This window comes from Colletotrichum scovillei (genome assembly GCF_011075155.1).
Source record: "Colletotrichum scovillei strain TJNH1 chromosome Unknown Contig00010, whole genome shotgun sequence".
NCBI classification, from domain to species: domain Eukaryota; kingdom Fungi; phylum Ascomycota; class Sordariomycetes; order Glomerellales; family Glomerellaceae; genus Colletotrichum; species Colletotrichum scovillei.
The window spans coordinates 1854581-1867676 of NW_023336268.1; the positions used below are offsets into that span (position 1 = coordinate 1854581).

The 13096-nt window shown below is 53.9% G+C and overlaps 5 protein-coding genes across 5 annotated transcripts in view; 3 read left to right on the top strand and 2 right to left on the bottom strand.

Moving 5' to 3' along the window:
* Positions 1-63: 63 nt before the first annotated feature.
* On the top strand, positions 64-1295 carry HER10_EVM0002604 (uncharacterized protein; the record flags this gene model as incomplete). Its single annotated transcript, XM_035472310.1, has 1 exon — positions 64-1295. The coding sequence occupies exon 1, from the start codon at positions 108-110 to the stop codon at positions 1293-1295; it is 1188 nt and encodes a 395-aa protein (XP_035327707.1). The 5' UTR covers positions 64-107.
* Positions 1296-3470: 2175 nt separating this feature from the next.
* HER10_EVM0005627 (pyridoxine biosynthesis protein) lies at positions 3471-5047 on the bottom strand. Its single transcript, XM_035475235.1, has one exon. The coding sequence runs from the start codon at positions 4607-4609 to the stop codon at positions 3674-3676; it is 936 nt and encodes a 311-aa protein (XP_035328011.1). The 5' UTR covers positions 4610-5047; the 3' UTR covers positions 3471-3673.
* A 1033-nt stretch (positions 5048-6080) lies between these two features.
* Positions 6081-8252, top strand: HER10_EVM0002490 (SNO glutamine amidotransferase). Its single transcript, XM_035472198.1, has 2 exons — positions 6081-6886; positions 7089-8252. The coding sequence occupies exons 1-2, from the start codon at positions 6507-6509 to the stop codon at positions 7612-7614; spliced, it is 906 nt and encodes a 301-aa protein (XP_035327694.1). The 5' UTR covers positions 6081-6506; the 3' UTR covers positions 7615-8252.
* A 738-nt stretch (positions 8253-8990) lies between these two features.
* On the bottom strand, positions 8991-10402 carry HER10_EVM0002067 (uncharacterized protein). The gene has a single exon (XM_035471793.1). The coding sequence runs from the start codon at positions 10053-10055 to the stop codon at positions 9309-9311; it is 747 nt and encodes a 248-aa protein (XP_035327656.1). The 5' UTR covers positions 10056-10402; the 3' UTR covers positions 8991-9308.
* Positions 10403-12039: 1637 nt separating this feature from the next.
* The window catches only part of HER10_EVM0005204 (UbiD family decarboxylase), a 28784-nt gene continuing 27727 nt past the window's right edge, over positions 12040-13096 (top strand). Inside the window, exon 1 of the mRNA XM_035474827.1 lies at positions 12040-13048. Within this exon, the coding sequence (XP_035327973.1) occupies positions 12762-13048 (287 nt within the window). The 5' untranslated portion in view covers positions 12040-12761. The remainder of the gene's footprint in view (positions 13049-13096) is intronic.

The window sequence follows — 13096 nt, forward strand, 5'->3', positions numbered from 1 at the left end:
TTTTTGGATGGAAATTTTGTTGCATCTGCGAATTCGCAACTTTTGACCATCGCAAAGTGTGAAGTGCACAGCTTGCGCTTCCAGCCATACAACACAGCACGCACACAATGGCTACGACGTTGACGCCCTTCCTCTACCAGACGAGGACAATCCTAAGGGCCTCCGTCTCTATTCGATCCCTCTCGACAACCGCAGGCCGGCCCCATCCCCGAAGGCGCGGCTCGCAAAGCATCCCCTTCGAATGGGATGGCCCTGCCCAAGAACGAACTGATATCCCCAGCGGCCCAGACGGCGAGAGAAAGTCCACCATCACCCCGACCGAGCGACAGGTTTTCCGTGCCATCTTTGACGATATTGCGAAGCGCGGCGGCCAGGTCCCGCCACAGGCTGCTACCCCGGGCGCTGCAGACGACGCCTCCTCCTCGCAAGTCGAACCCGAACTAGAGTCCGGATCTCGCGATGCCATCCTGCGAAAATACCCCCCTGCTCTGCGCCGCGCGGCTGAGGTCGCGCTTGGAATGCGCCAGGTGCAAGGCGACCAGCTGACCTCGTCGCGCATCTCCTTCAAGCCGGAAGAGGAGCTCGAATCAGACCTGGAAGAGGCCGCCAAGCTCGAAGCTGCGCGGAGGGACGCCCGCGCCCAAGAAGCTGTCCGTCTACAGGCCCTTCTGGATCAGTGCAACACCGACGTTGAGGTCTGGAACGTTTTGGAACGCGACGTCTTCTCCATGGTCGCAAGGTTGGGTATCTCTGAAGACAAGCAGCGCCAGCCGGATCCGGAAAAGAAGGCCAAGCCCTCGTTGCACAAGAAGTCGTCCAAAAAGGCCCAGCCAGACGCCCTCAGCATGGACTCCCATGGTCCGCTGTACTCCATGCACCTCCTGCAGGGCCTCAAGACCCTCGACCAGTCCTTTGCGCACTCCTCCCCACTGGCGTTGAACGTCCTCCCGCGGGTCAAGGAGCTCGGCCTGGCCTCGTATGTCCTCGGCGTCTCTACGCCATTCTACAACGAGCTGGCCTCTATCCTCTGGTACCGCCACGGTGACACACAGGCCGTGCTCGCCGTGCTGGACGAGATGCAGTTCGCCGGTCTCTTCTACGACATGCAGACGCTGCGCCTCATCGATACCATTGAGCTGGCCCTAGACTCGTTCCGTGGCGGCAAGCTGGGGGTGTTCTCCCAGGCTGTTGGCACCATGCCGGGCTACAATCTCGATGTCAAATCTAGGGTGGCGCGTTACGCGCGAAGGGTCCGCCATAGCCTTAGGGAGCGCAGAGGTAGTGCGCGATACTAAGACTCCCGGTGTACAGTAAAATGGTGATGGATAATTGCTGCCAAAGCCTCTGAGAGAGAGGCGAGGCTGCTTGTACAAGACACTGTAACATATCTGTAAACATAACACTCCGCATAGCGAATCCTCATCAGGATTGGAACCATGGATAAGGCGCAAGGCGCTCCTGGTTCACAAATGTAATCAAGATTCAAAAACACCAAAAATTCCAACATTTCCAAGGCATAGACGCGCTATTTTGAGCATCTCGATGTTGGCTGAGACATTACCACCAGACAATACGCGCCTTGCGATTTTCTCTCTAGAAGAACAAGAAAACAGACAGGCTGAATAGGGCAGGACAGAATAGGAATATACTATTCCACTTGCTTCCCAAGCGGGCAGCCGGACTTCAAACCGGACTTGTTGGGCTTCAAAGAAGATCGGTGGTCCCGAGGAATTGTTAAGCCTTTTGGGTCTTTTTAAGCCTTCGGGAACTAAACAAGTGTGCTCACCCCCACGCCATAAATCCATTCCTGGCCATTCTTGAGCACTTTTCTCTCCATGTCTTTGTTCTCAGCCCTAGATGGGTAGACTTCCACCCCTTCCAAGATTCCAAATGGATTTGAGAAGGGCTTGGGGCCTGGTCGACAGTTATTAGTTATCAGCCAGGGCGTCCCACAGCCATGTTGACGGGAAGGGCGTTATCTCGTCTTTTCTCACTACATGAACTTGTTAGAGACGGTGCAACGCCGCCAAGGGAGAGGGCTTGGCCTACTTGCTGCCACTTCTTGGATCTGAGATATGTGCTGGAATCGTCCGATGAAGAGAGGTTTTTATCTGAGGACACACCTCTGTGTGGAAGATTGAGGCTTCTGGTTCCTGAATGGAATCTCGTGAGCTGCTTGTATTACCCCTCGCTGCTGTCAAAGACTACACGTGCTTCCTTTCGAAGCTTTACTGCGTGGGTGAAAAGCTTCAGGCCACGTTCAACTCATGTGTTTTAGTCAGGCAGTCCAATTTGATGCTTACAACAAAGTGTTTCCTGAAGAATCAACCCGTGCAGAGCTGCCGTGCCAAGATGCTGGGCGTTCTTTAGCTTGCTTCATCTTCGTGACGATCCGACTCGAGGGCCTGGAAAAACGTCATGGGCGACACTGGAGAAGAGACTTTGCGTCGGTGGATGCTGTCTAGATAGCTTCTACAGAAAGACGGTAAGGTAACATCGCCGATCTTTGGTCAAGATGGACAAGCTTGAGGTATTTTGGTCAACATGGCTTTCTTCTGAGAGGTAAATTAGTATACTTTTGAGGAATCTGGTAGGCGCCGCAGGACATCAACGCAAATGGTAACTCAGGAATCTACTGGGGGCCTGCGAAGATGAATGAGTGATCCTAGGTGATCCTAGGTAAGTGTAAGCATGAAGGTGAAGCAGTACTCATATCTAGTCTATCCACTGCAAGCAGCATACCCGTCTGAAGAACTGTTTTCATGGTCAAGTTGAATTGGAACCACGAGCACCATCAATGTCTCGCTCAGTATGAATGAAAGGGAGTTGATGAGTAAGATTGGCGGCGAGAGCTTGACGTTGATTCACAAAGAGGCGAGAAACACGATGTACTTCGTTTTCCCATGAGCCAACTCAACACCTGAATTCGCAATGAAGATCACTTGCTACTTTATGGTCACATTTTCAAGGATATATATATCAAAAGAAAAAGACATCATCAATCCAGCAAGGACGCCCTAAAACCAAACATAAACACAAAACGAGGTGCGCGCGCCCTGAGCAAAAGGTGATGTTGCGGCCAGTGTGGATTGAACACACGACCTTCAGATTGATTGAATGAAGTTTCTAGGGTTCAGAACCCACTTCAGTCTGACGCTCTCCCAACTGAGCTATGTCCGCCGCTATCTTCGAGATCCACCCCGAAGTGGTGCTGCTAAGAATCCCGGGCTCTTCGTCGCGAGGAGTTGGTTGAGGTTGTGTAATCTGTCGCGATTGAGAGTTCTAGAACAATTCCTCGTATGCATAGAACGTGTCAGAAACCTTAAACTAGAGTCATGAAGGTGGTGTGCCAGACAACGGGGATGGGTGCGTGCTCTTTGCTCGGGGAATTACAGCAAGTCACTCTGAGACATCACCAAAAGAGAATCAATAACCAAAGATTCAGCCTCAAACGAGGTAGACTTTATTATGCCCAATTTTTCCAAATGCTCCGTAGAAGAAGGACCCCCTCGGCTTCGCTAGCTGATGCGGCCACAATGCCTCCATGTCTTGGTTGAAAAAGAAAATCACTGCTTTTCATATCGCAGAGTCATGAACCCATATGAACATCCCAAATCTCACACACACGCTGCCTCCCAGCAGTCTAAGCTCCTAAACCTCCGAACACCTTTGCTTACCACCCACGGGTGGCCAGCTTCTCCTCCGTCTTCAAGCTGTCGCAGTTGATGCCGACCATGGCCTCACCAAGTCCCTCACTGCACTCGGCGAGGACCTTGGCGTCCTTGTAGTGCGTCGTCGCTCTCACGATGGCCTTGGCGCGCTTGGCCGGGTCGCCAGACTTGAAGATGCCGCTGCCGACAAAGACACCGTCGCAGCCGAGCTGCATCATCAGCGCCGCGTCCGCGGGGGTGGCGACACCGCCGGCGGCAAAGTTGACGACGGGGAGACGGCCGAGCTCGGCCGTCTGCTGGAGGAGTGTAGGGTCGACCTCGAGCTCTCTCGCCAGGGCGCGAATGCCCAGGATGCCCTCGGTCGCGAGAACACCCTTGGCGCGCGCAATGTCTCTGGTGACCTGCTTGACGTGGGTGACGGCCTCGACGACGTCGCCGGTGCCGGCCTCGCCCTTTGTGCGGATCATGGCGGCGCCCTCTGCGATTCTGCGCAGGGCCTCGCCGAGGTTGCGGCAGCCGCAGACGAAGGGGGCCTTGAAGTCGGCCTTTTCGACGTGGTAGACCTTGTCGGCCGGGGTGAGGACCTCGCTCTCGTCAATGTAGTCGACGCCGAGGGCCTCGAGAATCTGGCACTCGACAAAGTGGCCGATGCGGGCCTTGGCCATGACGGGGATGGTGACGGCGTTCTGGATCTCCCTGATGACGGCAGGGTCGGACATGCGGGCGACGCCGCCGTCCTTGCGGATGTCTGCCGGGACGCGCTCCAGGGCCATGACGGCGCAGGCGCCGGCCTCCTCGGCGATGCGGGCCTGGGCGGCGTCGGTCACGTCCATGATGACACCTCCCTTGAGCATCTGGGCGAGTCCGGCCTTGACGGCGAACGTGTTCTTAGCATCGCCGTTGGTGCCGTTAGGCTTGGTTGCGTCGTTGTTGGTCATTGTGATATGAGTTTGAAAAGTGACTTTTCAGGGGGGTATCTTTGAGAGGGATGAACCGCTATGAGATGAGCGATAATAGTGAGTTGAAGAGGTGTAAGGTGGGATGATACAGAAGGTCTGAGTGAAAGAGACGGGAATAGAACGGCTCTGGAAGTGAGGGGTATCTTTTTTTTCAATCAATCAGAGAGAAAGGAGGGCCTCAAAATGGTTAACGAGGATTCAAGATGCTCCGCTTCACGATGGGTCTGGTTGTATGTCATGAAATCCGGGGAAAAGGGGTCTCAAGAATGAGATGTGAACGGAGGGGGGGCAAATATGTATATGGCGGCAGACAACAACTTCGATGATGACACGGCATGTTCAGCGAGGGGTCCAAGATTGGACGAAGAGAGAGAGAGAGAAAATTTTTACACTTCTGCTGTACCGAGTCATCCCGTCTTTCCCGCGGATCGCTTCCATTTGCTTGGAGAACAAGACTGAACGGTGGTGGTACAGAAAAACCCCTCCGCCTAGGCGAGCCGAGCAAAGCAGCGCGTGGTCCGCGACTGAGTCGGCGGCGACACTTGGCCGTAGGGGACCCCTAGGGCCGAGCTTACCACCCAGCAAGTCTGCAGACAGTCATGAATATGGTGTACCTCCTACTGCGCAGTAGACTGCGACTCAGTGAGATGGATGGCCTGCAGCAAGCGTGGAAGGGGGGGACGACGGGTCAGGGCCCGATCTCGGAAAGGCAAGATACGGTTACTCCGGGACCCGGTACATGGAGAACCTTAATGGAATGGCAGTGTCATCGAAGTATCCCCCGAAGGCAAAGTCGTAGAGGCCATGGCGGGCGCGCGGAGGGCGGCCCAGTCCCACGCACCGGTGTTTGAACGGGTGGCGGGAGACATTTCTGGATGTCTGGACTCTTGACACGCTTCCGTTGGTATTGCCCGATAAGGAGAAAGCTGAGGGTTTCGTGCTGTGGGACATGTTCGTATTGTGGATGGATCATGGCCCGACATATTCTCTTGATCATGGGTCACTCTGACAATGCGCGCATATAGTGTATGTAATCGTAATACCAATGTGCATCTCACCCCGGTAGCTCGCAACCCGGCTGAGCCAAATGCTTCCTCCACAATTGGTGACAAGTTTCTACCGACCTTCCACATGCTCCGAACGGCGGCGATAGTTACCAAAGACTGAAGGGCGGGCGGAGAGAAGAGCGGTTGTCATCGGATGTAGATCCGAGCGATGCCCCCTCGGCCCCCCTTCCAACACACCCGCCCTGCCGCTCCCTTCGAAGTCTGTTCCGCGCGGGACAACACCCAGATCGCCCCATCTTGTTCCGCCCGAGCTGCAGAGTCAAGCTGGAACAAGCTCCGTATGCATGGAATCTTCTCTCGCCGCCGCCGCTGCAGTTCCATCATCCGTGCCTCCATCTGACGGACGCCTTTCCCTGTCCCGTTGCTCCGCCAGTCATTGACATCAACTACCAAGTAGTATAACACCATTTGCATGGATCTTTGGTCTTTGACATCAAGCTGTCCCGCGCCCTTTACGCCCTTTGCGCCCACAGCAGTTGGGACATACCTGGTCTACAATCTGTGGACTACCTACCCTAACTACAGCGGAGCGAGTCGGCGGCGAACTACTGCTAAGCCCACCGTTACATGGCCGCCAGCCAACCTCTCTGACTAACTCGCCGATTACTGCAGTGCGGGCGACGCAAAGTACCTTACTTTAGCTAGCAAGGGTCTTCAACGAAGCCGTTGTCGCCAAGGCCGACGAAGCAACCCCCAAATCCCCGTTATCCTACACAGTAATCGTCTTGCGCGGATAGTCTACAAGCTTTCGCTGCTCTTCACTGGTCCGGGGCGTGGTGTTCGACTTCATTCGTTCAGAGTCTGTGTAAATGACTCAAACACAACATTCGGAACTCTTCGCGACTCTATTACTACCCATCATCCTCAAGAACCCTGCTGAACGCCACCAGCCTGTGAGCGCTGAATCTTACAACACACATCTCAAAATGTCTTCACTTACCATCGGCGTTCTGGCTCTCCAAGGCGGCTTTCACGAGCACGTCCAGCTCGTACGGAAGGCCGCCGTCTACCTCGCTACGGCCGAGTCTTCGGTGCCAAGCCCGAGACCCGAGATCGTTGCCATCGAGGTCCGCACCGAGGCAGAGCTCCGGAGTTGCGATGCCCTCATCATTCCAGGCGGAGAGAGCACAACCATCTCGTTTATCGCGGCGCAGTCTGGGTTGATGGAACCCCTCAAGGAATTCGTCAAGTAAGCCACCTCACTCAACTCGCACTCACGAAAGATCCGGCTGTGTTTTTCATGATGTCATGTGCGAAATTGAGAGAATTCCACACCACGTTCGGTGTTTTTTCACTCGTCTTCTCATCTCATTCATTTTTTGCGAATACCATGGAGGTCTTGGAGAGAGTTTCCCCGTGAGACAACGTCTAATTCTTATTCTCCTTTTTAGAGTCGACCGTAAGCCAGTCTGGGGAACCTGCGCCGGCGCCATCCTCCTCGCTGATGAGGCAAATGCCACCAAGAAGGGCGGCCAAGAGCTCATCGGCGGCCTGGGTGTGCGCGTCCACCGCAACCACTTTGGCCGACAGATTGAGAGTTTCGTCGCGGACCTAGACCTGCCTTTCCTGACGCAGGGCGATGGCAACACGAAAACGGCGTCATCCCCTTACCCTGGCGTCTTCATCCGCGCCCCAATCGTTGAGGAGATCCTCTCCACCGAGGCGGGCGAGAAGAAGGGCGACAAGCCGGCCTCCTCGGCTGTCGAGGTCCTTGCCGTTCTTCCGGGGCGAAAGACCAAGGCCGCTGAGGGCGTCAGCCAGAGCACCGCGGACGACTCGGTCGGTGATATCGTCGCTGTGAGGCAGCGCAACATCTTTGCCACGAGTTTCCACCCTGAGCTCACTGACGATGTCCGCATTCACGTTTGGTGGTTGGAGCAGGTGATGAAGGCTGCGGCACCGACATCATCTGCATGACTGGGGCCTTGACGGCGGTTTTTTTCCCCTTCACGAACGGAGCGAAGTGATGTCACGCCACATATTCGCGAATGAGGGAAAAATGAGAAAAGATTTACACGAAACTATTGACGGATTGTCCTAGATAGCTACCGAGGGCGTACCTATCGTCTCTGCGTCGACGTTGAGGGGTGGCATACACCATCTATGCCACAATTATGCCACCAGAGATGTCACCGGGGGCGACAGTTTCAAGTCACATCTCATCACATTTCACATCCCACCCGGCTGGCAACAAGTAGAGAGAAGAGAGGGCCATCTTGCATCACGCACAGACGCAACGGGAGGAGATTTGCAGATCTTAGTGCTGGCCAGCCTGGTAGCAACGGGTGGGCAGAGAGTTTGCGTAGCGCTGCCTTTGTCGATGGAATGAGGAGAAATGGGCTAGTGACATCCGTGGCTTGCGCGGAATTTGGCCCTCCCGCCAATCCAGACACATCATCAGATCATGCGCGAGCCGAGGGTTTGCCCGTGAGTACGGGCCGGTAAACAGAAAAAAAAAAAAACTGTGAGATAATGGCCTCAGTAGCTACGGCCGGGGTCCCGCGGGAGGAGGAGGAGGAGGGGAGGAGTGCGACGAGACGGCCCCGCAAGAGAAGGGTAAAGATAGAATTTAGAATAGACTAGACGGAATCGCATATGATCAGCAGTCCTAGTTCCAGCCGCCGCGACATCCAGTCAGCAGGGTCCAAGATGGCTTCAAAAGTTCAACGAATGCAGACATTTCCAAGACTTCCAGATGTTCAGCTGTGCAGATCCAGAGCCGAGTATGAGGTCAAACCTCACTCTCGGATTCATATGTGCCCATGTCCATGATCTCGGGATGGTTCCTGGGGGGGCCAATGGGGTCACAGGGGTTTGTCGTCACATCGAGACCCGATGGACAGGGCCGTGATGAAATGATCGCCCAGGAAATGACATGCAGACGAGACCCGACGATGCATATTTCTTTTGACAATGGGAACCATCGCTAAGAGACGCAGATCACTCTTATTTTTCCCAAAAGGGGTGATACCACTTCCAGACGAGGCACTGGGCTTTCGAACCCTGGAATTTGCGTGTAACCCCAAAATGTGACTAATATCAGGGGGACCCTCATGATCTGATTGCTACCCGCACTCTAATATTGCGGGATCTAGCATCTTTCAAAAGCGGTCTTTTCGCGAGTCGGATGTAGAATGGTGATAGTTACACAACTTTTGTTAGTGGTATTGGCACAAAGATTTATTTCCGAATAAGGCTAAGTAGTCGTGGTAGGGAAGGAAAACGAAGAATGCGCAGAATGTTCGCGATCAACAAATGGAGCAAGTGATTTTATGATCGAGTTTGATTTGGAAAAAGAAGTGCTCAGACCTCATTGATTTTGTGTATATCTAATATCTACTACATGGAAGAAATGTTGAAGACCCTCTGGTGAATAAGGTACTATGATGAAGTATATACTGGACTGAAGTGAGATTATACAAGGAAATGAAAGTAAAAGCCCTCAAAGGCTCGTATTGAAAACAATTGGTATCAAGTATTGTCCTTTGAAGTAATAGAAGCAACATGAAGCAACACGCAGGCTAAGAGTTCATGAGTCTTAATGGCCATCAACATCATCCATAATCTGTGGCACACACACACGCGTTTTCCCGTTCGCTCCACCCGCTCGCTTATGAAGACATGATTAACAAAAGAACAAATGCGCTGACGCAAAGAACAAGAGACTTGTCTGAAGAGACGACATGTCCGGCACCGCTGTTGAAGTTGCCAGGACGGAAGGATGGATCAGCATCGGCAGTGACGGTTGCAGTTGACTTGTCGGTCACGGTGACTGAGACCGACACTGTGGCTGTTTGTGTAACCGGCTCGGCAAAGAGACCCCCATCGAAGGTAGAGACGCGTCCAGGGACGTTGGTGATTTGAGGCAAGCAAGGCTCGCTCGCGCAGGTCTGGACGATGGTGCGCGTCGTGGTCAAGCCTGGCTCGGTGATGGTCTCGAGGAAGGTTGAAGTGACGACGGCATCAGTCGCCTGAGGGATAGTGAGGACGGCACTGAATGGTGTTGGGCAGTCGGTGCAGGTAGCTTGGGTTGTGGTGAATCCCGGAGGAAGGACACTGCCCGATGGTTGGCATCCTGTGATGCCTGTGCAGGTCTGGGTGATGGTGTAAGTCTCCGGCCTCAGACCCTGAGAGCACTCTGGGCAGAATGTGGGATAGACTGTTGTATAGACCGCGGTGAAGGGATCATTGTTGGTCCCTGTTGGTGCAAGTTGTTGAGGGAGGATATAGATCGAGATCGGCTCAACCCTGGTAACGGTGAGGGCATCTAACGTTGTGGTGGAGGAGCAATCTTCTTGTCTGCGGTAGACCCTTGCGCCAGCCGCAACGGCAGCGAATGCAAAGACGAGCTGCAACATTTTTGTAAGAGGCGAGAGGTGAGCTGAAGTGAGCTGATGTTTGGATGGTTCGAGGTTGTTGCGGTTGGATTCAGGGTCCAAGAGTAGTAGGAATCTCGGGCTGAAGAAGGAATGCGGACAAACTCTATATCAGGACATCTTGATCTGAAGATGGACCGATATCGTATGCCTCCCGTGCCGCCTTCACTCCAGCCGCCAAGCCGTTTGTCGACATCTGACGTCCATCTCCGGAGCGTCATGTCCACTCGGGCGTCAACTCTATTGTTCATCCAACCCTCTTGGGGACTGGAAAGACGCCCCCCCAAGGACCTCTCGAGAGTCTCACGGCCGGAACAGACGCAATTCCCACAAAGCCCTCATAGAGCTGCAAAGGAACAGTATGAGGGGGTTTGCTCGAGAAAGCGGCTGAATGCATACTTGCCAAGGTCTTTGTGACTGCGATCGTGATGCCTCTGATCAGAGACTCCAATACCTGGCCTCGCTCAGCGCCACTGTCCGCGTGCGGTCGTGTGTGAGGGTATCTGTAGTCCTCCCAGGACTGCTTGTCTTGTTCGGGAAGACAGGTTGGGATAGCTTCAACTGTCACGGGCCGTCCTGGTCAAGGGCGAGTGGTAACCGGATCCGAACAAGAAGCAGAGATCGGAAATAAGAAAAAAACTGTCAAAGCTTCCGTGGGAACGGTGAGATTGAGTTCAAGGGTCTAGGCTCTTAGTAGGGTGTGTGTCTTGGAACTAGACGAGATGACGGCTGACCAACCGCGACGGCTCCCCCGGGGAAAACCGCGCCAACTGTCACGTAGATCTCTCGCATTCCCTTCCCGTCTTTAGTTGCGGTCTAACTCTGCTAGTGTATTATTTGACAACAACTCCTCACTCCTCCACTCTCACCGACCGACCGACAGAGTTGACTAGGTAATGCACACACCCCCTCGGGATGGGGGACCCCCGACTCACCGTCCACTCTTCTTCAGTTCGTTTCCGGGCTGTGGCGGTGGTATTCCCAAAGAGGCACCAGAGCAGGTTGAAAGAGGCGGCCGAAGGAGGAGGGCCCGCCACAACAAGTAGCCCACAGCCAGCAACGGTTCGGCTACATTGAACGCCCCCTGCTGGGGGAGTTGGGAGAGACTTGGACGGATTTGGTCAAGATGAACTTCAGCTCCCTCGAACCGTCTCGCACCTTATTGCGTCTGACTGACCTCCCACACACACTCTCTCTCACTCACAAGCACACACAGAAACGACCAGATGCCTAGCTATGACCCACCAGCAACGCTTTCGTACGGAGGCTGCAAGTCATCCCAGACCTGGGCGGCAGCTAGCGGAGAGAGCTTCTGCTAAGCATCTAATAAGTAAGGTCGGCAAGGTGCCAGAAAAGCTACTAAGAACGGGAGCAAATCCTCCCCTCTTTCGGACGACCCGCAAAGCAATAGGGCCAAGCGGATGTTGTCATCTCAACCGTCGTCGTTCCTGCGGGCGCGGAATCTGAGATGACGGGAGTCTAATGCTAGTCAAATCACATTAGCTATGTGAATTCTTACCTTGCCCGCATACCTAGGCTCCTGTGGCTCTCAACCACATCACTCACCACCGCTGACGCTACCGACGAACAAACAATGTGATTGTCTACAATGAACCAAACTCTGAGCATTCCGAGTATTACCTAGTAATCACAGCAGTCTTGGTCTCTCTCTCTATCTCACCTACGCCGAGCGCGGAAAATCCGCCGTGGGCTCCCGAAGCGGCTCTAGTTCCCTCTCGGTTGACGGCCTTGTCTTAGATCTCCAAAAACGCCAGACCCCATTCTCACCAATCGCTTCTGAACAGCATCACAACTTTGGCCGGAACGAGCAGAACTCGGCCAGATTCAGTCACAGAGTAGGTAACCATGAAGTCAGGGGAGGCATCAATCCTCCTGTTTTCGAATGAGATGGCTCTGGCCTCTCTCTCTCTCTCTCTCTCATGCCTCTGCCGTATCCTCGACGAGAGGCACTCGGCCCGGTAGCAGGTTCGCCACGGTTTGCTCGCCATCTCTCCCTCCCTCTCGCCTCTTCTCTCGCTCTTCTATTTGCCTCTCTTCGCTTCCGATATCTACCCTATTTCACATCTCGTCATTACTTGGACGTTGCAATCGAGTCCGAGGTAGAGTATCCATCATCCTCACCACACAGAGACATTGTGAGCCAGCTTGGCATGCGCCTTGGGCCGAAGACAGATCCCGCCATCGTTCCGCATAGGATACGACATTCCACACGCCTTCGGCCCATTCTGTCGGTTAGGAACGCACCAGTCTCACGGCAACAAGCTTACAGCAGAACCTCCCCATTAAAACAATCGAGCCATCTTCGTTGACCGTCGTACAAGAAACACATCTAGTATTTGTTTCACGGCGTCCACACACTTTGGCCTCGAACGCTTCTCTTGTTTGCCTTTTCTCTCTTTTTCCTCCCCCCGTTGAAACAGCGGCGCCTCCCGTCTTATTCGAGAGATGCCACTGCATGGTCAATAGTCGACCAGATATTTCCTTGTACGACTCTACTATACCTTAATATATCCGAAAGGAAACAAAAGAAAAGGATCGGCCCTGATTAGCAAAAACGACGTTACACAACCAAGGTTAATCTTGCTGCTGCTCGGCTTCCAGACCTGGTGTCTTGGACGGTCTTGAGACTATCGTGCTGGAATCACGCAGCAGCGCTTCATCATCACCATGAAGTTCAACACCATCCTGGGCCTGTTGGTCGCCGCCAGCCAGTACTGGCCGGCCATCGCCTTGCCTCAGTTTCCCGATAATCCCGTCTGTGCTGCCGGCATCACGTCTGTCGAAGTACAGCCGGTGCAGTTCATCGTCAGACAGCCCATCTACATCAGCGCCTACTTGCCAGTCAACACCGTCCTGGTGCTCGATGATGGGCTGACCCTCACCATCACTAATGCTCCATTGACCTTGGTCACCGAGATTGACAAGTTGGGAACACTTACGTCCCAAGTTACCCGGTAAGTTATTCGCGCTTCTCAAATTTCATACCTAGACATTCAAGCTAA

Bases quoted from the DNA above. Each gene is read 5' to 3' on its own strand.
- HER10_EVM0005627 (XM_035475235.1), bottom strand. From the start codon at position 4,609: ATGACCAACAACGACGCAACCAAGCCTAACGGCACCAACGGCGATGCT.
- HER10_EVM0002490 (XM_035472198.1), top strand. From the start codon at position 6,507: ATGACTCAAACACAACATTCGGAACTCTTCGCGACTCTATTACTACCC. The intron at 6,887-7,088 runs GTAAGCCACCTC...TCTCCTTTTTAG, and splicing joins CCCCTCAAGGAATTCGTCAA to AGTCGACCGTAAGCCAGTCT.
- HER10_EVM0002067 (XM_035471793.1), bottom strand. From the start codon at position 10,055: ATGTTGCAGCTCGTCTTTGCATTCGCTGCCGTTGCGGCTGGCGCAAGG.